Here is a 27,653-nt window from a genome sequence, read left to right as displayed (position 1 = left end):
TATAAGAATTTTTAAAATACTTTATTTAATAAAAACTGATAAATGATTGAGAAGTAGTTAATGTTGTGATCTGAATTTAGTTCAGATTGCTTAGGTGGGAATCTATAAATTAGAAATAGTTTTTGTTAAAGATTGAGCTTGTGCAACATTTTTATTAGTTATTGAGAGCCCTTATTGTCTAACCATTACATGATAAATGGTCTTGCCATAACCTTTTTTGCACGTCAACTCCCTTCCTGTAGTGACGTTACCTCTAATGAAAAACGACGTGTTCTGCGTGTACTCTTCGTTACTCCAATTGGTCCAAAGTAAAATGGAAATGAAATTAACCAAGATGGCGCCGGGAGACAGAGGAAAGTGATGCCAGAGAGGAACAACAAGCGTCACAGCTGCCACAACAATGTGCACATATTATCTCTTTGCAGCTGATTACAACCAGATTTGTGAGGCGTCTCTGAGCAGCTGACGTCCCGAGGAGCCGCGGAGATAAAGCTACTCTGGTTAACTGTTTGCGAACAAGCGGCTACAACTGGCTAACGTTTAGCTTCCTTCAACTGCGGAAGACGAGCAAGGGAAGAAGGCAACAGATCCACGTTGAAGTGCAGTTGTTTAAAAAGTGACGGCTCCATATCATACATTTACCAGCTTTACGGATTCGGTTGGACTCAGAACGGTTGTCGGGAAAGTTGCGGTGTTGTTCTGAGAAGGTGAGCTGAAGAGACGAGGAGAGGCGTCATCTTTGCTTCCTTGACGCCATGGCGCACTCGCCTCTTCAGAGTGGACTGCCGGGAGTTCAGGTAAATATAACACAATGCTATCAATGTAAGAGTTGCATTCATCTAATTTAAACTTAAAACGCATCCTTTAAAGTCTGACGTCAAGTACGTGCACCTGAAAACAGCCATCTAGCAGAACGTCTTGGTAGTGTCACCTTTTCCACCACTGCCACAATTTGGGGTTCACTGATTAAAAATAAGTTGCCAAAGTCCATTTAGGTTCCTGGTAGCAAAGTTGCCTCTGCTATTACCCATCTGAATGCTGATTATCGTCGTTATGTTTTTTTTTTTCTTCCTTCAAATCTTTTTTATGCATTTTAAACTTAATAGAGTAATAGGTGTCCATTTCACATTTTTGTGCCATTTCCTCCATTTAAAAAAACGCATTTCATTTTTTTCCTCTTATTTTTATTCTCTAGAGTTAAAATTCCATGTTTTGCTTTTTGTTCTATGGGTGAAGATATTGTTTAATGTAGTGTAAGTCTCCAACTTTGCATGTAGGATTGGGGGAAAAAATCAACTTGTAGGGTGACTTTTTAACCGCTTCCCACCAAAATAAAAATGTATCAGAATTATCCTTGGTGCCAATTTTTGACATTCCCTGATTTGCATAAATGGGATAGAAAGAAAATCAACCTTGTAGCCTTTCTTAATAAAAAAAAAAAACAACAACTTGAATTACTAAATCCAACATTTCTGGAGATAAAATGAGGGCAAATACAAGAATCTTTATGTATGGTGAGGACTTCTGACATTATTTAAAGGTGGGACACATTGTATTTTTACATATTTCTCAGGCAAGTGGGGCTGGACAATATGAGGAGAACGTTTAATTGTGATAATGTTGGGAAATACTGCAATGCCGATTATGATAAACCCACATTCCTTGACTCTGTCCTTTTATTTCCTCATCAGAATGTCCCACCACACTTTGAGAGCTTTTGCGTCTCATCCACTAAAAATATAACTCCAGGATGGCCATTAAAGGCACTGAAAGTCCATCCAATTGGCTATAGACATTATTGGTCTGCAGGATTTGCATGCATGGCACTTAAAATAAAGTGTCCTCATAAATGTTGCATCCAGTCAGTTATTTGCACTGCGATATTACACACAATGATATTGTCAAGTGGAAGATGATGTATTGTGCAGCTCAACTGGCATGTAGTTTTTTTTTTTTTTTGATCCCAAGGGACACAGGAGGAGCAATTTATCAATTTTGCACAAAAGTTGATTACAATAAGTGTTGATGCCAATTTTTGATGCTGAAAACCTCTAAAATATATGTTGACAACAGGGTACTTTTACATATTTGAAGGTTTTATGCAACAAGTTGAACCAAATCAAAAAAGTGTGATCCTGGTGTGTCAGTAGGCACACATTGAATAAATGTAGTTAATTTGAATTTGTACTGTAACCATTATTGTAACTGTTTTGCTACTTTCTTCTTTCCATGAACACACTTACGCTTCATGTTAAAACAATCTTACTTTTTGCTTCATATTTGAGTAGCTCTAGACCACACTGTTTATATGATCAGCAAATAGTTAAGTTGGCATGTTCAAGTTTGCATAAATTAATACCAAAATATCACTTTTCTTAGAAGTATCACTAAATCGTATTCACCTGCACACATGTAATGATGTTAAGAGACGTTTCTGTAGATTTCCAGTCAAAGTGTAGGTTGGTTGCAGTTGAGGTTTATTGGGGTTTGTTGCATGTTGGTCTGTGACAGCAGACCACGAAGTGACGTGGAGCAGACGTTGAAGAATAAAAACATGCTTCTGCTGCAAAGTTCAAGCAGCAGTAGTTGTCCTAGTAAACCTGCTGACTATGGATATAGCAATTGCATTCCCATTATGTGTATGCTTTAGTCACATTTTGAGTTTGTTGTTTTTGCAGGGCTTTGTTTTGCATCGCTCTGCATTTTCTTGCTTGTTGTAAAAGTCCCTTCGCTATTCAGTTCAGCATTTCCCGCTGCCAGCTGTTCAAAGGGCTGTTGCTCTTCCCACCTGCCTTGTTGGTTTCACCACCATGCATTAGCAGTTTTACAGGAAACTATTCTCACGGGACGGAGGCTGTAAAGTAATTTCCTCTGAGCTCCTGCAGATCATCGTTTTAGAGCCAGGTTACCTGACCAGTTAGCAGCCAGCCTGTTTTTTTGCTGCAAGTTTTCATTTATAAAACTAATGCTACTATACGCTTTAAATTCGTATTGTGCTCTGTGGTACCAAACACAATAATATTGGTGTTTTCCCAACAATTTCTACTAATTAGCAGGTCTGTTTCGAAGGCTGTTATTCCCTCCCTGATGCTCCATAGGGAAATGAGCCATTTAGCTCAGTCAATAATTTAGGATGCAGTCTTTCTGTTTTCGTTTAGCCTTTGCTTTGGAGGCCATTAAGCCACAGTGATGTATGTGATATGGGGTCTTATGGCGCAAACATTACTCATGTCAGACGTTTAAAAAAAAAAAAAAAAAACAGATGTCTGGGAACAGAAACGTTTCAAGCTTTTCAACCCTTGGTAAAAATGAATAGGTAATGATCACATATCAGTTTGGAGTTGTTGAACTTGCTGACGAAGTTATTAGTTTCATTACCTTTTATGTTTGTAGAGTTTCTAGTGCAGGAAACAAGCTATCGGCATCTGTTAGCTCAGCTTAAAACCTTGTAACGTCATCAACTTAATGATACCCACTCCACTGATGTTACAAATGCTTCCCTCGCGTAATTCATCACAAATGCAAACGTGTTACGACAGCTGTCATTCAGATGGTCAGTGCTGTGCTGGGGTGGGACAGAGCGTTGAACATGTACCAAGCTGTGAGAGAGTGAAATCTGAACTGGCTTTTACAAATATGGTAGCATACAACTACAGTGTTATGCAACACATTACATCTACATACTGTACGGCATCTCTCTGTCTCCAGAAAGCCATTAAGATGCTTTTATTTTTTTTACATACAGTATTAACATGTTATTTCTGGTTATCGGAATGTAAAACTAATGAGATAAAAATTCTTGTATGATATCTTTTATTGATTCTGAAGTTTTCTGTTGGGGGATCAAATGAAGGGTTTTAGTGCAAGGATAGAAATAATAAATAATATTGCTGAAGTATTAGTTTTAACTCGATTTGTTCGTTTTCCCATCTAACTAATTATTGTCATGTTTTTAAAATGGGTTCTATAGGAATTTCCAGCTTACCTGCAAGAATCATATTAATGAGTAGAACGTGCTTTTGCTGTATCAAAGGTTCATTTAATTTATTATTACTACTATTAATTAATTAGCTCAGTTCTTGTGAAGTTTTTGTGTAAGAGAAGTTGCCATAAAATGGAGCTAGGTTTAAGCGGACTTCAAAACTCTGTTAATATATTTACATTTTTTTCTGTTGGGTTTTCAAAAAAAAAAAAATGTAATATGAAAGGAAAGGGAAAAATTACATAAAAATATATCTAATGCAGACTTTTTTTTTTTTATTGGTACACATTTCTATAAAACATCAAACTATTTTAAACTCTCAAAATTCAGATTTCTTTATTCCACAGACTGCTGCTGTTTCCCTTTAGTTGGGCTTAATTTGGCTTTTTAATTGTATGCCAGCTTTTTATATATATATATATATATATATATATATATATATAAATGATTAGTCTTGTATCATCTTATATTAGGTTTTCATAATTTTTCACACAATTAAGTAAACATAGGTGGAGTTTGTCCAGTTTTAATTAGAAAAACTAGATTGATTGGACTAGGAGCAGGTGCGAACTTACATACATATTAGTACTGACACAAAAATGTGCGTCAACCTAGCTTTTGTGTTTCCTGTGGTTTAAAGTGACTAAAATCTGTGTTCTCTGTCTGTTTTTTTTCTCATTTTGTTTCTAAGAATTTCAACGCTGATCCGGAGGAACTTTTCACCAAGCAGGAGCGGATAGGAAAAGGCTCCTTTGGAGAAGTCTTTAAAGGCATCGACAGAAAGACTCAGAAAGTTGTGGCCATTAAAATTATCGACCTCGAGGAGGCAGAGGATGAAATAGAAGATATTCAACAAGAAATCACAGTGCTAAGCCAATGTGACAGTCCCTTTATCACCAAATACCATGGATCTTATCTCAAGGTAGGCTTTTGAGTTCAGGGAAGCACATTCAGTAAACTCGTAATAGTCTATGTTCAGCAAGATTGATACAGTAATGGTGAGTTCCTGCTTGGCAGAATAGGCAATGTAGGTCAATAAATAATTGAAACAGATAATGGAGCAGTTGCCTTTGAAAAATGGCACAGATATGCAGAGAAACAAGTCATAAAGTAGGCGGGCATTTTAGCTGACATTTTGGTCTGTTAACGCTGCATTTTATAAGTGCTTAGACATCTGAAAGTTGTGGTTTAGACTTGCTGTTCAGCCAACGTTCAGACTCACTAAAATTAACAGCACAGCGGTTATAGAAGCAGAAACTGTGTCATATTTAAGCTTCCCTAAAATGTTTCTGAAACTGAAAGATTTTTAAAGCTTCTTCACAGTTTCATTTTTGGTTCTAGTAAATTTGGATATCATCCAGTTGCTGTATTGACTATCAATCTTTTGCAAGCCACAAAGTATTTTCTCAGTATAATATAATTTCCTGCTACACCTAATGGTGCTTAGAAAGCCTCTCAAAGCTTTTACTGTACAGCATAAACTCCAAAACTGGAGAAAAGTGGACCATTAGCTAAACTACGGTGTGCCACTGAGCAAAGAAGAAAATACAGGCTTTTAGTACTGTGTGTTCCTTACAAAACTTGGTAAATAGGTATTATTGCGTTATATTTATTTTTCATGCATAGGTATGTGGTGTTGTGTATTCTGCAGAGATACTCCATTCTCCTTCTGTACTCCTATCTTGTTGTGTTTTTGGGATATGTTGACTAAAAGTGGTTAGACTTAAGTCACCACATAGATGTGAGGAATAGTGCCTTGTGAAGGTTCTCAAACCCGTTGAACTCTATATTGATCCAACACATAACATAATAGCATGCGTTGAGGTTTTAACCTGAGAAAATGTGGTACAGTAGTACATAATTGCAGAGTTAGGAAAAGTGATAATAAATAATCAAAAATGTGGTGTGCAGAACCACCTTTTGCTGTAATTTTTGCCAGAGTGCATCAATGGACAACAACTTTCACATCTGAAGACAGTAATTTGTCCCATTCATCTTCACAGGATGACTCAGAACCTCCTCAAAACCTCTTAGAACCTCCTGACAAAATACTTCTAAGTTAATGTCTCATCCTGGTTTGAATGCGTTTTCAAGGCTCTTTAAAAGGTCTTTTTTTTTTTAGCTCCAGCTTCTCAGGCTCTTTCAGTAGTACAGAGATTTTTGTACCAAAAAGAAATAAAAAATGGGTAAAACTGCACCTTCACTAGGATGCATGTCACTACGTGTCACGTTGTGTTGCAAAGGAACATAAAACAACAAGCAAACTGCAACCTTGCAGTGTGATTTGATTTCTGTGTGCAGAAGTTTTAAGGGAAGGCATTTTACTGTTTAGTTTGCAAACATGAATTAATTAACAATTTAAAAAAAACATCTATTAGGACAGTTGTTGCTTGGCAAAGTCTTCTCTTTTGTTGTCTGAAGTTGATTACGTCGCAACGCTGTTAAGGAAGTACAGGAATGAAGGTCAGCTGTTAATTAACAGAAGAGGTACCAGTTATTTTCAGGGAGGGCAAAGACTACAAGGCATCAGAAATTTCACCTGAGTTAAAAGAAGGCAGACAAATACAGTCTCTGGCTAAAGCACACTGGGCTACATCACAAACCCACCAGACGAATCTGATCAGACCCAATAAGAATCATCACTGAAGACCAGCTCTCACAGACCATTATCAGCGCTGTGCTTATTGTATTTATATATACCAGTACATGTTTCTGTTTACCTTACAATTAGATATAATATATCTGTTTTTTTAAATTGTAACTTAATTATATTTTTATAAAGTAATTAGGAGTGCTTATTTTTTTTAGGCAAATCGGTGAACTTTACCACCTGATTTTAAACACATCTTGATGCTGTTTAAAAATCAGGAAAAGTTGGGTACCAAGCAATGTTGTTTTGAGACAAAGGCAAAAGTAGTCAGTAGTAGTAGTAGTAGTCAGTAGTAGTAGTAGTAGTAGTAGTAGTAGTCAGTAGTAGTAGTAGTAGTAGTAGTAGTAGTCAGTAGTAGTAGTAGTAGTCAGTAGTAGTAGTAGTCAGTAGTAGTAGTAGTAGTAGTAGTCAGTAGTAGTAGTCAGTAGTAGTAGTAGTAGTAGTCAGTAGTAGTAGTCAGTAGTAGTAGTAGTCAGTAGTAGTAGTAGTAGTAGTAGTAGTCAGTAGTAGTAGTAGTCAGTAGTAGTAGTAGTAGTAGTAGTAGTCAGTAGTAGTAGTAGTAGTAGTAGTCAGTAGTAGTAGTAGTAGTAGTAGTCAGTAGTAGTAGTAGTCAGTAGTAGTAGTAGTAGTCAGTAGTAGTAGTAGTCAGTAGTAGTAGTAGTAGTAGTAGTAGTCAGTAGTAGTAGTAGTCAGTAGTAGTAGTAGTAGTAGTAGTCAGTAGTAGTAGTAGTCAGTAGTAGTAGTAGTAGTCAGTAGTAGTAGTAGTCAGTAGTAGTAGTAGTAGTAGTAGTCAGTAGTAGTAGTAGTCAGTAGTAGTAGTCAGTAGTAGTCAGTAGTAGTAGTAGTCAGTAGTAGTAGTAGTAGTAGTAGTCAGTAGTAGTAGTAGTAGTAGTCAGTAGTAGTAGTAGTAGTAGTAGTAGTAGTCAGTAGTAGTAGTAGTCAGTAGTAGTAGTAGTAGTCAGTAGTAGTAGTAGTCAGTAGTAGTAGTAGTAGTAGTAGTAGTAGTCAGTAGTAGTAGTAGTAGTCAGTAGTAGTAGTAGTAGTAGTAGTAGTCAGTAGTAGTAGTAGTCAGTAGTAGTAGTAGTAGTCAGTAGTAGTAGTAGTAGTAGTAGTAGTAGTAGTAGTAGTAGTCAGTAGTAGTAGTAGTAGTAGTCAGTAGTAGTAGTAGTCAGTAGTAGTAGTAGTAGTAGTCAGTAGTAGTAGTAGTAGTAGTAGTCAGTAGTAGTAGTAGTCAGTAGTAGTAGTAGTAGTCAGTAGTAGTAGTAGTAGTAGTAGTCAGTAGTAGTAGTAGTAGTAGTCAGTAGTAGTAGTAGTCAGTAGTAGTAGTAGTAGTCAGTAGTAGTAGTAGTAGTAGTAGTAGTCAGTAGTAGTAGTAGTAGTAGTAGTAGTAGTAGTAGTAGTAGTCAGTAGTAGTAGTAGTAGTAGTAGTAGCAGCAGCAGCAGTACTACACTCAACACTAGGGCTGCAGGATATTAAAAAATATTATGATAGTGACATCACTTGCGATATATCCCTATTTTCACCTTTCCTCTTGTTCTCATCTGTGCTTCCATCACTCTGTGACCTTTAGTATTTAGGGCATTGTCATTTGTGTGTATTATTATTATACAACTTGGCAGAACCATAGACTATGTATAAAGCATCAAACTTTCACCCCAAGATGATCAGACAGTCAATGTGGAAATATAAAAAAAGACATCAGAGCAAAAGGTAAATTACATTGTATTATTACAGCATTTATCCCAATAAACGTGGTAAATATGTAACAGGGAGCATGGTCAATGAAACACACACGTTATGAATGTGATAGCATACACTTCATTTCTTCAGCAATGTTTTTAGATGTGCAAACATATGTGGGAAGATGGCAGAACAGTATGGCAGCAGCTTTAAATTAAATTCGGAACTTCAAAAATCTGTTTTTTTTTTAATCTGATTTTGTCATTACCATACATGTTTTCTAGCTTCTTGTTTTGGTTGTTACAGATGTGGTTGCAGTTTGCACATCCTTTAGTGCTAAACTTAGCACTTTTTTATTGGCCTTGTGCTCATTTCTCACCCAGACTTTATCTTGTATCTATTTAATAACATACACATCAAACGGAAACTTCAGTCAGTCAGTCATTTTCTACCGCTTCTTCCATAGTGGGTCGCGGGGGAGCTGGTGCCTATCTCCAGCAGTCTGTGGGCGAGAGGCGGGGTACACCCCGGACAGGTCGCCAGTCCATCGCAGGGCAACACACAAACAACCATGCACACACTCACCTAAGGGCAAACGGAAACTTGGTAACCTAAAATTAATCATGAAGCTGAAAACATGACCCCAAAGAAAGTGCAACTGGTTTGACCTGGATGATCTGGTGACAGATTTTACTTTATTTGTAGAGAGCGAAAGAGAGGGCAGACTACTAACAAAAAAAGAGAGGAACATAGTATTCATGGTCTAATTCTGGGGTTAAAACTGCTGCAAGACATTTAGCTGGAAATTTAGCAACTTTACCAAGTTACCAACAAACTGTGACATGATGAAAACAACGAAAAAACATCCCTGTTTTATTATAAACAAAAAGGGAGAATGGTTGAGAAAAGTCAAAAATTTAAATTTTTCAAAAGTTGATGACTAAAGACAATATAATGGCAGACCTCTCCCTAAACAAACCATGAGTTGAGTGTTTTTATCATCAAAAGCCATTGAAAAGGAAGGAAATAATGTGTTTTGCAGTTTTCGCAACCAAGTTGTTTCTCAATGGTTTGAAAGTTTGGCCACTATGTTTAACGTAAAACAAAGAAGTTCGATGAGACCACGAAGATCTGCAGCAATCGCTGCAATAAGGTAATGCTGCTCTGTCTGAAATGACGGTAACATTTAGTGCATCCAACTATGTTGAATCACTCAATGGATCTGACATATAAGCCTGGTTAAACGGCTGTTGATATCAAACAGGGTTCCCATTATTATTTATGTGTATCAGAGTAAAGGGGGACTGAACACATTTCATTTTTGTAATTTCAGTGTCTATCCTATTCCATGCTTTCATAAAATGACAGTAAAATACATTCAACTGGGCCTGCCTTGAGGCATAGTGTTGAACATCCTTCAGACCTGATCATCAATTAGTGTAAAATAAAAGCTGTTAAATATACGTCCTGAACACCTATATTATAGTGAAAGTTTATATATACAGTTTATATATACAAAAACAACACCAAAGAGCAAAGTGTACCTGAGTCAAATTCTTTGTTTGTATGTACGAACTATTACAATTTCTGATTTATTCCTCAGGGTACAAAATTATGGATTATTATGGAATATTTAGGAGGAGGATCTGCTCTGGATTTGGTAAGCTACTGATCTGAAATTGATTACCAACTTTAAAAAAAACAAGTTTCGCTTGGAGAGCGGTTTGTACTCCGACGGCATGGAGTCACACATGTCTGTTTCTCAAAGTTGGAACCAGGTACCTTGGATGAAACACAGATAGCAACAATCCTGAGGGAAATTCTGCAAGGACTCGAGTATCTGCACTCTGAGAAGAAAATCCACAGAGATATCAAAGGTAAATCTTTGGTAAATTACTTTGTCTTTGTTGGAACAGTTATTGGTGTCATCTGGTTAGCATGGTATCTATAATCCCTTTTTATTGCTTTAGTGTGAGTTTACAATGCCGTGGCATCAGAGTTTATCAGGTGCATAATAATTCCTTAACTTTCACATCTAAAATCAAACACTGCTTCACATAAACCGTGTGCACAATTATTAGGCAAGTCTTATTTTTAAGGATTATTTTTATGAAATCACCAGCTACAGTGATCTAGGTTCATCCAAAACGACTTTACTGCTTAGCCATGCAGAGGCGTACTTGTGATGGAGCATTGTCCTGCAAAAAGTCTGCCTTTTTGAAGGATCCAGACTTCTTTCTTTACCACTAATTGAAGAAAGTGTCTTCTAAATACTGGCAGTAGGTTTGGGAGTTGATTTTGAGCCCATCTTCAACCCAAAACTCCAGATATTTCTTGCCCCAGTCTAAACGCTTTAGCTTATGTGCCTTATTCAGATCGGACTTCAGCCTTCCTTACCGTGGCCGTGTCTCTGAGCACCGAACATCTTGTACTTCTAGGTTCTCGTGGTAGGTTGCAGTTATGCAGTATGACAGCACTGGAAGATAATAGGTTCCTGATAGCTTCACACTTGATTCTTCTCAAGTTCTTGGCAGTTAATTTGCATCTTTTTTTCGCAACCCGTCTCTTGCGACTCTCTTGGCTATTTGCAACAAAACGTTTGGTTCTGTTATCACCCCAAAACATCACGAATGCTGCACCCTTCTGAGACCTTTGGTAATTTTTGACTCTTAGAGTCAGTTAAATCTCAAATAAAGTAAATATGCACACCTTGATATAGGGTGTTGACCTCCTTAGGCCACAACCTCCCTCATTACACAGATACACATCACCTGCTGTGCTTAAATCCAATAAGCATTCAAGTTTATCCAGCTTGGAGTTAGAAAATATGCCTAAAAATTATTATATGGTCTAATAATTGTGCACACAGTGTAGATTACCTTTGCTTTGTCAATATTTAAGCAACATATTTTCTACAGGAGGTTAATTGATTGGAAGTTTTCCGATTTACCACATTGAGACACAACCTGGCTTTTTATATTTTTAATTCTGAATGATTATTGTTTTGAAGAAGTAAATGATGTATTCAGGAACTGTTTAACTGCTATTTTTAGCTGCCAACGTGTTGCTGTCAGAGCAAGGGGAAGTGAAGCTGGCGGACTTCGGTGTGGCGGGTCAGTTGACGGACACGCAAATAAAGAGGAATACTTTCGTTGGAACACCCTTCTGGATGGCACCTGAGGTCATTAAGCAATCCGCCTACGATTCAAAGGTCAGTGAACTTTATTACTGTTACATATTGCCAGATGGGATTTCAGCTACATCACCGTCATAAAAGACACAGAAACAAAGTGCGAATGAGCCCGATGGGATGTGCCTATGGACATTAAAGCAGCATGTTGCATAATCCTTTCCCAGATAGGAAATAAAAACCTGATCTTTGCACACTCTCTATAAAAACACATTTTCTTTCACTTTCTGATATGACATCAGACTTTTCTTGTTTTAGGTAAGTTAGGATTACCAAAATTATTTCTATTTGCTAAATGCCAAAATAATGACAGAACTTTCTTTGTCAGACATTTAAATACACTAAGGTTACTCTGCTTTAGGCAGCATAGGATCCTTAGATATGATGTCAAGGCTGTTGAAAGCTTCTGACAGGTTAATTTATTTTCTAACGCACACCTTAAACACTCAAGACATTGAACTGGAAATAAAAAAAGAAATAGGCCTCAGTTCAGACATTAGTGCGAGTCTGAAGAAAAAGAAGAACTTCTATCTTTAAGGTGCAGTAATAGAGATTTCTGTGTATCATACATGTAAATTGGATTTATTAACTGTATGTGATATTTCTGAGTTCTCCTGGTTCATTTTGTCTACAGTTAAATGTGCCTAATTAAGAAATTTGACCAATAATACCTGCAGCATTAATTAATGAGACGATGGGTCAGACAGGTCTAAAAGTTTCTTTAAACATCTTTTCGCTAGAATATGTTGCAGACAAACAGCCTGTCTGGTTTCACAGGGCCATTCAGCAGCTGGAAACTAATCAGCTTCGCCTCATCATTAACCCCTGGTTACCTCCTGCTCAGATGCTCTTGCATCGCGCTTGTGTTGCTGTGGTGCGCAACCAAAGTTTGCAGATTGTCTAAATCTCCTGTTTATTGCCACCAAAGCTGAAGTACCTTGATTTTTGAGACTGGAAGTTCCCAAATGGTGGCTCAAGTACCTTTTTAGAGGTACTCAAGACATTTTGGCATCATCTGTTTACAAGGTAAATACAGAGCTGCTTTAGTGCGATGTAGAGTTGATGAGCCCCAGCCAAAAACATGAGTTGTTGAACGTAAGAAATTGTCCTTGCTTCAAATGAAAACTACTGAGAAGTGAAATACTGGAGAATATTTGTCTCCAGGTTTAAACTGAAGTGAAGAACAAGTTCTGGTAGTTACTCTGAGGTCAGAACATCTGTTTTGGATCAGTTTAACCATTTTCCACTTGGAAGCTGGTAAACCAGCAACATGTGCCAACTGTGTTGCTAGGTTACGAGCTAAACACTACTAGAAATTAGTGTATATTTTTATGTTTCGTTTATTTAAACAGTAAAATTATGTGTGAAGGATTTCATGAGATCCAAACTGTCATAAGTGCAAATAAATATTTTATGATAGCAGCAGCAGTTGGGTGCCTTGCCCAGGGGCACATCGACTTGTGGCAGGAGGGTGCTGGAATGAAACGCACAATCTTGAGGCTAACCTCTGAAATCAATACAAATAGTGTATTTTATGCGTAATTTCTTAGAAATTCATGCGTAATTTCTTAGAAATTCATCTCTTTTTTTTTTTTTTTTTTTTTTTTTTACTTTGTAGACTTCCAGTCATTGTAACAGTTTTTCTCCACATGGTTTTGTGTGTGAGGCAATTTATAATCCATGCGCATCTCTCTCTGCACACATCAGTGCAGATGAAGCATCGGTCAAAGTGATGAATGAGCTGTCTTCAACTTTTTATGAGCCAAAAAGGTTTAGCGTTTGGAAATACTTCAAGCAAGGTTTAGTCTCACAGCAGATGAGCACAAGCACGATAACTAAGCATCTGAAGGGGAATACCCTTGAGTAACTGGGTTGCTCGCACAGGGGCTAATAGAGAAGAGCTGCTGAATGTGATCTATTAAGCGAGACACTTTCTCCGTTTGCTACATTTTCCAATCTTTAAATGTTTACGGAAACTTGAAAAGAGGAACCTAAGTTGTTCAGTTTCATTTCTGCCCTTTTTATTTACATTTATCTGTGCGGACAATAGTAGTCAGTAGCTTTAATAAATGAAATTTAAATGAGAAAAAACCCATAAATGGTAAACAAGGTTAAGCATTTTTTTATTTTTAGTAATGATTATAAGAATTTTATTTAATTTGGTAAAAGAAATTTGTCAAGAATCTCTCATGAGGACAAAAATATCGAGGCACGTGACGTTGCCCAGTACGGCGGAGCCGGGGTCCCACCCTGGAGCCAGGCCTGGGGTCGGGACTCACCGGAGAGCGCCTGGGGGCTGGGTTGCTCCTCGCGGGACCCGGCTGGGCCAAGCCCGAACGAGAGACGCGAGGCCATCCCCCAGTGGGCCCACCACCTGCAGGGGGGAACCGTGAGGGACCGGTGCAAAGAGGATTGGGTGGCGGACGAAGGTGGAGACCTCAGCGGCCCGATCCCCGGATGCTTAGGCTGGCTCTAGGGACGTGGAATGTCACCTCGCTGGGGGGGGGGGGAGCCTGAGCTTGTGCGGGAGGTCGAGAGATATCGACTAGAAATAGTCGGGCTCGCCTCCACGCACAGTGTGGGCTCTGGAACCCATCTCCTTGAGAGGGTTGGACTCTCTTCTACTCTGGAGTGGCCCACGGGGAGAGGCGGCAGGCTGGTGTGGGTTTGTTTGTTTCCCCCCAGCTCAGCTGTCTCGCGTTGGGGTTTACCACAGTGGATGAGAGGGTCGTATCCCTGCGTCTTCGGGTTGGGGAAAGGTCTCTGACTGTCGTCTCGGCCTACGGACTGAGCGGTAGTGCGGAGTACCCGGCCTTCTTGGTGTCCCTGTCGGGGGTGCTGGATAGTGCCCCTCCCGGGGACTCCATTATTCTGCTGGGGGACTTCAATGCCCACGTGGGAAACGACAGTGACACCTGGAGAGGCGTGATCAGGAGGAATGGCCTCCCCGATCTGAATCCAAGCGGTGTTTTGTTATTGGACTTCTGTGCTACTCACGGATTGTCCATAATGAACACCATGTTCAAACAAAAGGGTGTCCATCAGTGCACTTGGCACCAGGACACCCTAGGCAGGAGGTCAATGATCGACTTTGATGTCGTATCATCAGACCTTCGGCCGCGTGTTATGAACACTCGGGTGAAGAGAGGGGCTGAGCTGTCCACTGATCACCACCTGGTGGTGAGTTGGATCCGCTGGAGGAGGAGAAAGCCGGACAGACTTGGCAGGCCCAAGCGCATAGTGAGGGTCTGCTGGGAACGCCTGGCGGAGCCCTCGGCCAGGGATGTTTTCAACTCCCACCTCTGGGAGAGCTTTGACCAGATCCCGGGGGATGTTGGAGACATAGAGTTCGAGTGGACCATGTTCTCCGCATCTATTGTCGATGCTGCTGCCCGTAGCTGCGGCCGTAAGGTTTGCGGTGCCTGTCGCGGCGGCAATCCCAGAACCTGGTGGTGGACACCGGCAGTAAGGGATGCTGTCAAGCTGAAGAAGGAGTCCTATCGGCTGTGGTTGGCTTGTGGGACTCCTGAGGCGGCTGACGGGTACCGTGAGGCCAAGCGTGCTGCGGCCCGGGCTGTGGCAGAGGCAAAAACTCGGGCCTGGGAGTAGTTTGGTGAGTCCATGGAGAAGGACTACCGGTTGGCCTCGAAGCGATTCTGGCAAACCGTCTGGTGCCTCAGGAGGGGGAAGCATTGCTTCGCCAACACTGTTTATGGTGTGGGTGGGAGGCTGCTGACCTCAACTGAGGACATTATCGGGCGGTGGAAGGAGTACTTCGAGGATCTCCTCAATCCTGCCATCACGCATTCCGTGGTGGAAACAGAGGCTGGGGACTCGGGGTTGGACTCTTTCATCACCCAGGCTGAAGTCACCGAGGTGGTTAAAAAGCTCCACGGTGGCAAGGCTTCGGGGGTGGATGTGATCCGCCCTGAGTACCTCAAATCTCTGGGTGTTGTTGGGCTGTCATGGTTGACACGCCTCTTCAACATTGCGTGGCAGTTGGGGACAGTGCCTCTGGACTGGCAGACTGGGGTGGTGGTCCCCCTTCATAAGAAGGGTGACCGGATGGTGTGTTCCAACTACAGGGGGATCACACTCCTCAGCCTCCCTGGTAAGGCCTACGCCAGGGTATTGGAGAGGAGAGTCCGACCGATAGTCAAACCTCGGCTTCAGGAGGAGCAGTGTGGTTTTCGTCCTGGCCGTGGAACACTGGACCAGCTCTATACCCTCTACAGGGTACTCGAGGATTCATGGGAGTTTGCCCAACCGGTTCACATGTGTTTTGTGGACCTGGAGAAAGCATTCGACTGTGTCCCTCGTGATGCCCTGTGGGGGGTGCTCCAGGAGTATGGAATCGGGGGCCCATTATTAGGGGCCATCCGGTCCCTGTACGAGCGGAGCAGGTATTTGGTCCACATTGCCGGCACTAAGTCTGACCTGTTCCCGTTGCATGTTGGACTCCGGCAGGGCTGCCCTTTGTCACCGGTCCTGTTCATAACTTTTATGGACAGGATTTCTAGGCACAGCCAAGGGCCGGAGGGGGGTCTGGTTTGGGATTTCGTCTCTTCTTTTTGCAGATGACGTGGTCCTGCTGGCCCCTTCTAGCCAAGATCTACAGCATGCGCTGGGGCGGTTCGCAGCCGAGTGTGAAGCGGCTGGGATGAAGATCAGCTCCTCCAAGTCCGAGGCCATGGTACTCGACCGGAAAAGGGTGGCCTGTCCTCTTCAGGTTGGAGGGGAGTTCCTGCCTTAAGTGGAGGAGTTTAAGTATCTCGGGGTCTTGTTCACGAGTGAGGGAAGAATGAACTTTGAACTATGGCCATGAACTTTGGGTCATGACTAAAAGAACGAGATCCCGGATACAAGCGGCTGAAATGAGCTTCCTCCGTAGGGCAGCTGGACACCCCCTTAGAGATAGGGTGAGGAGCTCGGCCATCCGGGAGGGGCTTGGAGTAGAGCCGCTGCTCCTCCACATCGAGAGGAGCCAGTTGAGGTGGCTCGGGCATCTATACCAGATGCCTCCTGGACGCCTTCCTCGGGAGGTGTTCCAGGCACGTCCCACCAGGAGGAGGCCCAGGGGACTGCCCAGGACACGCTGGAGGGACAATGTCTCTCGGCTGGCCCGGGAACGCCTTGGGCTCCACCCAGAGGACCTGGAGGAGGTGTCTGGGGAGAGAGACGTCTGGGCGTCTCTGCTGAGTCTGCTGCCCCCGCGACCCGGTCCCGGATAAGCGGAAGACGACGAGTACGAGAAATTTGTCAAGAGTGTTATTAGGCTTAAAGTAGTTGTTAGTGTTTTTAAGATTGCCGTCAGGAGCTTTGTTGCATACCCCACCAACAAACTATGGAGGTTTGTTGGTTCTGAGTAGTCTTGAGTGCCCAGAATGGACCCGCACCAGGTTTTCAGAGCGGTTGAAGCGTTACGACTTTCCTTGATTAAGCTACAGGAACAGCAACATGCGACGTTGCTGCTCCAGCATTACGGGATGAGGGAGCAGGAAGGAATTCAAGTGGAACTAAACCCCTTTTTTTTGCAGATGAACTATATAAATTGGGCCTCAAGTGTGCTAGTTATATTTCTGTGCAATTATTTACATTTTCATGTAAACTTGTCCTAATACTGCCTTAGGCTGCCCTCGTAGGGTTGAAAGGTGGCTACTGCAGTTGAATTTTCCTATTGGTTGAAACTGTACAGCCTGGTACATATCTATGTCACAGCCCCGCGTTCGGGTGTAAAACCGTCTCAGACACACGCCCCCGTTGCCAGTCAATAGTTGGAACTGCAATGCTGATTATAGTGTTTTATGCTTTATACCTTTGATCATATGCTTTACTGGAGATAATATAAATCGACATGGAAATGTAAACTTTCTGAAAGTTTGTTACTGCTTTGAACGTTAGTCCATGTTAGCAGTGATGCTGCAGACATCATTTTACCACTCGGAAGCTGGACCTATCCTGTCCTCCACTGCCTCGGCAGCACCGGCTTTGGCCATCGCTGAGGCAGCTCCTGGAGCCAACGGCTCGAACTGATAAGGTTCAGGCCCGCTGGGCTCCACAAAGACTTCCTCAACCTCCAGTGACGAGGGGGGAGCAAAATCCTCCACCTTTTTAAAAGATCAATTTGTGGCAAAACTACCAGCGTCACTCTCCATGTTTCAGTATGTCAAAGGTACCACTTTCCTTCATCCTCCTGTGATGAACACACGACCGTGGCGATGGTGGTAGGGGTTTGTCTTTTAACCGGTGGGTTGCTGGTTCGAGTCTGTCTAGGTCCTTGAGCACGTGTCGTTGTCTCCTTGCCTGCTGGTGGTGGTCAGAGGGCTCCGTGGCACCTCTGTATGGCAGCCTCACTTCTGTCAGTCTGTGGCTACAATGTAGCTCACCACTGTCAGTGTGTGAATGAAGGAGTGGATGACTGAATGTCGTGTGAAGCGTTTTGGGGTCTCTGGGGGACTTGATAAAGAGCTAGTACAGGCCATTTACCACACCCCTGCATAACCCCCTCCACTCATCCCCACACTTGGCTCACACCCTGTGTGTCTTGGCACGGCCCACTTTGGTGGCATTTTTCAAACTTTGCTTGGGTGGGGTTATGCTTTTACATGTGGTTTAGTTACATGACTCATCTTTTTTCTGATCTGAAAAGCCTCAGTATTTAAGGAGCTGGTGCTTGTCTCAGATGTTTTTTGGCCTCTTGATATCATCTTCATTCAACTCTAAAGCAGACACTTTATCCACCATGATTATTTTGAAGCTGTGGCTTATTAATGTATTTATTCCCACAGGGAATTTATTTTTAACTTCCACATTTCTCTGACCTCAGTCTCTCTGTTTTTGGTCCTAAGCACTAAAGCACCGTTAACAATGTGTTTTAGAAAAGCCCCGGCGCATATTTTTGGAACAGCCACAGCATGAGTCAGTGTGGCTTCTCAAAGCAGCTGCTGGGCCACAGCCTCGTTTTTAGCAGAAATTCAAATACTGCATTTATTTTAAATGTCATTTCATACAGTGTTTGACAGAGCGGTTGTAGAGAAGCTGTGACATTTTTCAATATTGTTGAAAATATCAGATTTTCTTTGTTTTCACAGGCAGATATCTGGTCCTTGGGGATAACGGCTATAGAACTAGCTAAAGGAGAGCCGCCCCACTCTGAGCTTCATCCTATGAAAGTCTTATTCCTCATCCCAAAGAACAACCCACCAACACTGGAAGGAAACTACAGTAAACTCCTGAAAGAGTTTGTTGAAGCCTGTTTAAATAAGGACCCTAGCTTTGTGAGTCTGATTTGTCTTATTCATAGTGTAGTGACGAATTAAATAAGAAAAGGATATTTTTAAATTTAACTGCTGTGTTTGTGTTTTTCCACAGAGGCCAACAGCTAAAGAGTTGTTAAAACACAAATTTATCACGAGGCACTCCAAAAAGACGACCTATCTGACTGAGCTGATCGACCGATACAAGAGGTGGAAATCAGAGCAGTCACGGGATGACTCAAGTTCTGATGAATCGGATCAGTAGGTTCTCTACACTTCATCATGCAGTCTTCGAGACGAGTCACACTAAGTGCACTGATGTGCCTGAACCCAATTTCCCTGCAGGGAGCTGAAGGAGGGCAGCAAAACTAAAAGCAACGACAACTGGATCTTTGGCACCATCAAAGACCACAGTCCGGTTGAGGAGTCACCACCTGAGCCTGTTCTGTTGGCTGAGCCTGTAGAGCTGCAGGTCGGATCATAAATCGTTACGTCGGACCAAATGTGCTACAGACATCATCTCCATTATTAACATTGGTTAAAAATGTCTCTCTTCCAGGTGGGGCAGACTTCAGACAGCCTTTCATCACAAAGCTTAACATCGATATTCTCTCCATTGTTCTCTGAGGTATTACGATCTCTAACCTACTTCTAATTTAAATAATTAGCTTTACCATTTGGAATAAATACGAACTCCAGGGTTCATAATCTGTCTTGAAGGGATTAATGTATGGGGTGATTACCAGGTCCGGACAGGCATGCAACAAAAATCACTATAGACTCTCTCCAATTCCATTTCCTGCTTGAAGTTTATAAGTACAAGTTTCTAATTTCTTATATATAAAAGACAAATTGTAGGTAAGCATTTTTAGCCAGCCCCTACCGTGTTGTTCTATCTATAGATAATATACATCCATTCATTCATCCATTCTATTTCCTCCAATAAGAGATTGGGTTGTGAAAGTATCAGGTCCAAGAGGGAAGCCCAGAGAACGCTGAGTTTCATTGGCACCATCTGGCTTAACACAGGGATATATCGTCCCTTCAGCAAATAATGGATCTGCCCCAGGTTCTCCTTCAAGTGAAACGTCCCCGATAAACCTCCAAAGGGAGAGATCCAGAAAGTATTTCAATCAGATGCCAGAATTATCTCAGCTGACTCCTTTCGCTGTGGAGGAGCAGCTGCTCTGCTCTCAGCTCCATCCAGATAGCTGAGCTTCCCGCCTTAACTGTAAAGCTGAACCCAGCCACTCTGCAGACAGACACTCGTTTTGGCTGCTTGTAACCAGGATCTTGTTTTTTTTTATTTTTTTTATTCCAGTCTCGATACTCAGCTCCTACTTCACTATTAAAGAGCAACATAGTCACTACAGCAGATGAAGCCTTTAATAACTTCTGGTATACTTACTGGTAACTGGTTGGCTGTCCTCTATATGGAGAGATTTTTAGGACTGTATGGGATGCAGATGGACAAATATGAACTGTTCGTCCATAGATGTGATGTCTCCAAAAATACACTGCTCAAAAAAATAAAGGTAACACTCAAATAACACATCCTAGATCTGAATGAATGGAATATTCTCATTAAATACTTTCTGTACAAAGTTGAATGTGCTGACAACAAAATCACAGAAATATCATCAATGGAAATCAAATTTATTAATCAATGGAGGCCTGGATTTGGAGTCACACACAAAATGAAAGTGGAAAAACTACAAGCTGATCCAACTTTGATGTAATGTCCTTAAAACAAGTCAAAATGAGGCTCAGTATTGTGTGTGACCTCCACGTGCCTGTATGACCTCCCTACAACGCCTGGAGATGCTCCTGATGAGACGGCGGATGGTCTCCTGAGGGATCTCCTCCCAGACCTGGACTAAAGCATCCACCAACTCCTGGACAGTCTGTGGTGCAACGTGACGTTGGTGGATGGAGCGAGACATGATGTCCCAGATGTGCTCAATCGGATTCAGGTCTGGGGAACGGGCGGGCCAGTCCATACCTTCAATGTCTTCATCTTGCAGGAACTACTGACACCCTCCAGCCACATGAGGTCTAGCATTGTCCTGCATTAGGAGGAACCCAGGGCCAACCGCACCAGCATATGGTCTCGCAAGGAGTCTGAGGATCTCATCTCGGCCCTCCAAAGAAATGCCACCCCGCACCATTACTGACCCACTGCCAAACCAGTCATGCTGAAGGATGTTGCAGGCAGCAGATCACTCTCCACAATGTCTCCAGACTCTGTCACGTATGTCACATGTGTTCAGTGTGAACCTGCTTTCATCTGTGAAGAGCTCAGGGCACCAGTGGCGAATTTGCCAATCTTGCTGTTCTCTGGCAAATGCCAAGCGTCCTGCACGTTGTTGGGCTGTGAGCACAACCCCCATTTGTGGACGTCGGGCCCTCATACCATCCTCATGGAGTCGGTTTCTAACCGTTTGTGCAGACACATGCACATTTGTGGCCTGCTGGAGGTCATTTTGCAGGGCTCTGGCAGTGCTCCTGTTCCTCCTTGCACAAAGGCGGAGGTAGCGGTCTTGCTGCTGGGTTGTTGCCCTCCTACGGCCTCCTCCACGTCTCCTGGTGTACTGGCCTGTCTCCTGGCAGCGCCTCCAGGCTCTGGACACTACGCTGACAGACACAGTAAACCTTCTTGCCACAGTTCACATTGATGTGCCCACCTGGATGAGCTGCACTACCTGAGCCACTTGTGTGGGTTGTAGAGTCCGTCTCATGCTACCACGAGTGTGAAAGCACCACCAACATTCAAAAGTGACCAAAACATCAGCCAGAAAGCATAGGTACTGAGAAGTGGTCTGTGGTCCCCACCTGCAGAACCACTCCTTTATTGAGTGTTTCTTGCTAATCGCCAAAGATTTCCCCCTGTTGTCTATTCCATTTGAACAACATCATGTGAAATTGATTGTTAATTAGTGTTGCTTCCTAAGTGGACAGTTTGATTTCACAGAAGCTTGATTTACTTGGAGTTATATTATGTTGTTTAAGTGTTCCCTATATTTTGTTTGAGCAGTGTATATTAGGAAAAGTTTGCAATTGTGAAATTGTTTTGTGATCCTGAAACTTGGCGAATCACCTTAAATTACATCTCCACATATATATGCATGAAATGACAAATAAATAATTAGACATCTGTTATTGCAGTTAAGAGAAACTGGCAAGATGAGTAATGGAAAGCCAGAAGCTGCAGAGGAGCTGAGGAAGGCCATTTTCCTGGCAGAGAACATGCACCCTGGGATCTGTGACTCTCTGGTGGCCGAACTACTGCAGAGACTTCAGAGGTAAGGGAGGTACATGCAGTGCAAAGTATTCCCACCCTCTGAAGTTTTATTGTTAGAAAGCCTGAAGGAGTTCAATGTATTTTATGTGATAGACCAACAAAGAGTACTGCATAATTGTGAAGTGGAAGGAAGATGCATGGTTCTGATTGGACAAATGAGATTGTTTAGTTGCATTCAGAGTCCCTGGCAACTAAAGACTTCTACGGTTGGTTTAACCAGTCCGTGAACAGACTGATAGCAGAACTCAAATTTCCCAGGGACTCTAAATGCAACAAATCAATCTCTCTTGTTGTTAATGTGTTTGATTGGTCGTTTCAAATTAAGTTGAGACATAAAGTCTGTGGTAATATTTACACTTGTAACCGTAGAAGGGCACACAGGAGAGCTTCGGAGCATTTTAGTTGCTTTGTGTCTTTTCAGATTTTCGCAAAATGCAAAACAAAACGTGATCACAAATACACATCTTTTCCACCGAGGGAGAATATTCTAACTTCAGAGGTGCTTTTTTTTTACCTTACAAAGAACGATTCACAAGTACATGTTTCTGTTAAATTGGTGCACCATTATTGCTGACATTGCAGTCTGTTGCCCTGTTTTCTCTGTGAAAACATTTAAAACTTAATACTTTTAAGTCTCTTCTGATTTCTCCGCTCATCCTAGTGCTTGAGCTCTTTGTTTTCCTGTAGTGACTGTCGCAGCCCCTTGTCATTATGTCTACGCTTGTCTTCAGGTAAAACCTTTGAAATATTAACATTTTTCTCTGATGTTTACCAGGTTTTCTGTGCCGTAGGCAGCTGCCACTCAGTGACGGCCGTTTTGTCCCGCTCTGTTTTGCTCTCTCACCCTGACGGCAGCAGTCAGATCTCCTCCTCTGTCCTCCTCAGCTGAGATGAAGTCTCCCAGGAAGGTCTACACTCTAAATTTGCCTGAAGCAAAAACTCCTGGCCTCCTTAATGTCTGTTCATCTGCAAGCAGAAGCAGAGCACCAGAGGGTTTTATACAGGCTAGTCAGTGGTTGCTCATCCGGCTGCCCTCTCCAGTGTCCCCTCTCTGTACCTCTTTTTCAACTATTTTATTTTTAGACTGGAGTTGCTGATCTTTCTAAAAGGAGTCTTGAGTTTTTGGTTTTATAAAGGTTTACACTCTTCCCTTGCTTAGTTAGTTGTGTGCGTGTGGTTGTGAGAGATAACGAGTGGGTGAAGGCGATCTGTTGAAAACTCAGGTATCCTGCTTTAAGTAGATTCGGTCCTATGGAAGATGGAAGGAGCTCTTATTGGATGGTTGTACAGACTTGTAAATAAGCTAATTTCTATTGATTGTTGAAAGCATAACAGGACGTTTGAAACATAATGGCTAAATGCAAATTATAGGCTGTTGGGTAAAGATTGCCTTGCTCCTGTACGTCTTTTGTTCATCCGTGTTTGAATTTTATTCCTCCTCTCCAGCTTAAGTTTTTGTCCTTCCACCATTGTTTTGCTGTTGATTCTCTTTACCTTTTTGAATCTTTGCTGTGGCTGTAATGTTGTGGTAGAATGTAAAAGCTGGCTGGGTTTTTGAAGCCTCCCCAGTTCAAACACTGGATGCTGCTTCCAGCCTTCATTCCAGGAGAAGTGGGGTTTGAGCAGGTTTGTCCGGCTCGGCTCCATCATCTCATTTTTGCTGTGCGTGATTGCTCAGATAAAGCTGAGGTTTCGTCCATTCATTCCATTAAAATGGCAGTGCCATCATCTTGTTCATAAATCAGCAGACTCTCTTAGTCTTCCTAGGAGCTGCAGCGGTACTTCCTCTGGGTACCTTTAATTGCACTTCAAGTATAATTGCCTTTTACTACAAGCAAAGTAGCCATAAAGCAGTAGCATGACTCTTGCAGTATTTTTTGCAGGAATGCACCGTATTACCGAGAGAGAACCGTCGACTTGAACTCTGGAGTGCAGCGCAGTATTTATCTGGTTGTGCATTTCCATTTGGACTTAATGTGAGATATATATATATATATTTTTTTTTATACAGGCACATCTCGGTGTATTAGAATATCATAGAATAGCTCATATACTTTACAAATTTAATTCGAAATGTATTAAACACAGTGATGGATTTCAAGTGTTTATTTCTGGTAATTGTAATGATTGTCTTATTGTGAAAGGAAACCCAAAAGTTTAGTTTTTCAGAAAATTTAAGTATTACATACCAGACCAAAAAAAAAAAACATTTCAGCATACAGAAATGTAAACCTACTAAGAAGTATGTCCTGTAAATGAACTGAGTACTTGCTTAGGGCTCATTTTGCATGAGTTACTGAATCAGTGAGACGCTGCATGGAGGTAATCAACCAGTGGTACCCTCCTGACGTCTTGTTCAGGAAGGGGCTCTCAATACGTCTGTGTGTGTGGTTCGCAGACCATTGACTCCAGCTGTCACGCACACCCTGAGAATCTCCCTCCATACTCCTGGCTTTACAATCCTCTCAAGGCTGTTGTTATCCCTGTTGCTTGTGCAACACGTTTTCACCTTCCACTAAACTTTCCATTAATACGCCTGGTTACAGCCCTCTGCGCAGAGCCAGCTTCTTAAGCAGTGGCCTTTTTTGCTTATGCCTTCCTGTGGAGGGGGTCAGTGGCTGGCTGCTGGACAAGTATGTGAAACCATAACATGGGTTTTCATTCGCTGTAACATATAATAATCAAAATGAACAGAAATAAACATTTGAACTGTATCAAACTTAGTGTAATGATTCTGTATAATATTAGTTTAACGTTTTGTGTTTAATTACAGAAATAAACCTTTCAGTGATATTCTAATTTATGAAGACGCCCCTTTAGTCACTCAACGATTGTGCTTTGAAATCCCACATTAGTTGAAACTGCTGTCAGATGTAAATATTGAGAAGCCAGAGACCAGCTGCCCTCTTACTACTATTTTAAAGGATTGTTTATAATAGTGCTAACAGTATAGAGCCTATAGACTGGCCTGGGTAGTATGCGTTGTAGCATGCTGTTACAGGATGGAAAGATTGTCGAGTCCTAAGCAGTGATAAAGCCGCCTTAAAGTATTTGTAATGAATGAGATCAATATTATCAGCTTTAAAAAGGTTGGATTGGATTTTTGTTTTCATGCCATTTCCTGTTTTTGCTTGTTTTGCATTAAATGCAGTAATTCTTGTTGAGAAAAAAATAAAAGATCAAAAGTATGGCTTTCTTTTCTTTCCATGAAACATGTTATCAAGCTGTTGTTGTCGGGCAGAAAGAAGTTCTCATCGGTCTTTGGATTCTGGTGTTATGCTCTTCGTGCCACGAGGCAGTATGTGTGCGCAGCTTAAGTTAAAGGAACAGTTTTTTTAAAAGTTGGGGATTAGGCATGGGATTGTCACAGTTCACATGTTTACTAATACTGTGGTCTCCTTTGTTTACACCTAAACTAAAAGCAAATAATGTATAAAATGATCAAAATGTTGCTTCTAAAATAATAAAACGTAGATTTTTAGGATCTAAACGTTTTTTGTTCTTTACATAGAATTAACACAATAAATTTAACAGTTTCAAGTGCTTGTTGCTCATAATGTTATTCTTTTTGGCTGTTCTGCTCTTCATGGATTAACACAAACATATAACAAGCTTATATTAGTTGACATTATAAGTGTTGCTTAAATAGGAGTGATGTTCTTCAATTCCTATAACAACCAGAAATATTTTCAAACAACCCAGTTTATTTTTTTTTTTGTAAGCGATGGAAAGGTGTCGTAGTTGTCTTTCAGCCAGCTTGACCCCACAGAGTGCAGCAACAGGTTAGGGATGGAGAAATACTGTCTGTCTTTTACTGGCCGTCCATTAACAGGAGTCTAAATTATAGGAATTGAATGAAAGGAAACTTCAGGTGTTTTGAATCCTTATCTGTAGTTACGGCCAAGGAGGACACTTTATGTTTCACACATCTGGTAAAAACTAGTCACTCTGCAACAAAAGCAGTAACTTTTTTAAAACCTTTGCATACTTTGATTACCGTTAACCAACCCATGGCTTCGTCTCTCTATCAGTTTACCAGCTCATGCATTTCTTAAACTAAGCAACTGTTCCTTCAACTTTCAGATCGTGCCTTTGAAAGAACTCGTCCGTTTTATTTCAGTCCGTCTCTGTGACATTCAGCTTGTTGCTGAAGTGAATGCAGTAATGATTGTCAGAGATCAGCTAACCAGATCAAAAGCCACAAATATAGCTTAGCTTTTGTTTTGTCTCTGCTGTTCTGTAAAACGTTTTTGTAAAATGTGCCATTTTAGTGATTTGTCCCTCTCTGATAAAAATGCAACATCATTTGCACCTTTTGCATGTATCTTTTTATGTGTTGCACTTTCTGGGGTTTCTTTAAGTTTTGCAAGTGGTACTTGAGGCTAAATATGAGCGTCATTTCTTTATAAAAGAAAAAGGCAAATCTTCAGCTGATCTGTTTTTTCTCCCTAGTTTGGGTCCATGGTTCTGTTCAAGTTTCTGTTAACACTGGAAAGCAATCATTTAAAGTGTACATTTCATTTTGTGTGACTTTGCTGGCAATTTGTAGTGCGGTCTCCACATTTGCTTATTCACGGCAGTGCTGTTGGATTTATTGAATGCTGTCAAATGATTATGAACAAAAATAATTAAAAAACTTCATTTGAAAATCTAAGTTTTGACATTTGTTTTCCTCATTAAAACTTCAGTGCCTTTTTTGAAAATATTGATTGTAGTTCTTTTGATTTGAAATTGGTACTAAATTACTACAGAAAAAAATGTAAATGTTTTAGGTTTTACACTTTAGACACCAACTATTTTCCTTTCCCTTAAAGATATCTTAAACAATCCTATTTAATCAAGGAAGTGCAGGGATGTCAAGAAGATAGTGAGAACCTCTTATACTGCTGAATAAAACTCTTCTAGGAGCTAAAATGATGAATTTATCTAAAAATGTGTTGTGTATTTATTGGTGATTCAAACTGAAATAAATATTTGTAGACTTCTACTCTTGAAATGTCGTTCATGTCCCAGCACTCACTCCAGTCCATTACAGGGCAACAATTCAGAGGCCAATTAACCAAAGGTGCGTGTTTACTGACGGTGGGAGGAAGAAGAGTAGCTAGAGCGAATAAGTGGGAGTAGGGGGAGAACATGAAAGCGCCACCCAACCAGGAAGACCACGGCAGGGATTCAAACCCAGGACCTACTTGGGTCCAAACCACTACTGACCAAAAAAAACACAAAGGGCCGTCTCGCAGGCCAAAGGAAAAGTAATTCTGATCGGAAAAGCATTCTGTGGACTAATGAAATATTTTGGAAGGTGCGACTCCTGCAGCATTGATCACAAAACTAATCGCTTTTCAGGAGAAAACATCAAGATCATCCGGGGCTGCTTCAGCACCTGGACAACTTGCCGTAGTTGATGGAACCATGAACTCCTGTTCTCCAGCAAACAATCCAGAAGAACGTTTAGCAATCAGTTTGTGGCCGCTTGGGTTATGCAACGGGTTGATGATCCAAACCGCATCAGCGACTCCACCTTAATGGCTAAAAACAAAATGAATGAAGGTGTTCAAGTGGCCTAGTCAAAGTTTAGACTGATCGAGATCAT

At 41.4% G+C, this 27,653-nt stretch overlaps 1 protein-coding gene across 1 annotated transcript; it reads left to right on the top strand.

The window, feature by feature from the left end:
- The first annotated feature begins 270 nt into the window (after positions 1-270).
- stk24a (serine/threonine kinase 24a (STE20 homolog, yeast)) lies at positions 271-27,047 on the top strand. Its single transcript, XM_047370422.1, has 11 exons — positions 271-797; positions 4,674-4,904; positions 9,917-9,973; positions 10,082-10,190; positions 11,367-11,524; positions 18,595-18,780; positions 18,875-19,020; positions 19,105-19,231; positions 19,319-19,387; positions 21,925-22,061; positions 22,836-27,047. The coding sequence occupies exons 1-11, from the start codon at positions 756-758 to the stop codon at positions 22,849-22,851; spliced, it is 1,278 nt and encodes a 425-aa protein (XP_047226378.1). The 5' UTR covers positions 271-755; the 3' UTR covers positions 22,852-27,047.
- Positions 27,048-27,653: the final 606 nt, after the last annotated feature.

This window comes from Girardinichthys multiradiatus, chromosome 7 (genome assembly GCF_021462225.1).
Source record: "Girardinichthys multiradiatus isolate DD_20200921_A chromosome 7, DD_fGirMul_XY1, whole genome shotgun sequence".
In the NCBI taxonomy this organism is placed as follows: Eukaryota; Metazoa; Chordata; class Actinopteri; order Cyprinodontiformes; family Goodeidae; genus Girardinichthys; species Girardinichthys multiradiatus.
The sequence above is the reverse complement of the archived record's forward strand: the minus strand, read 5'-3'. Positions and strand labels throughout refer to the sequence as shown.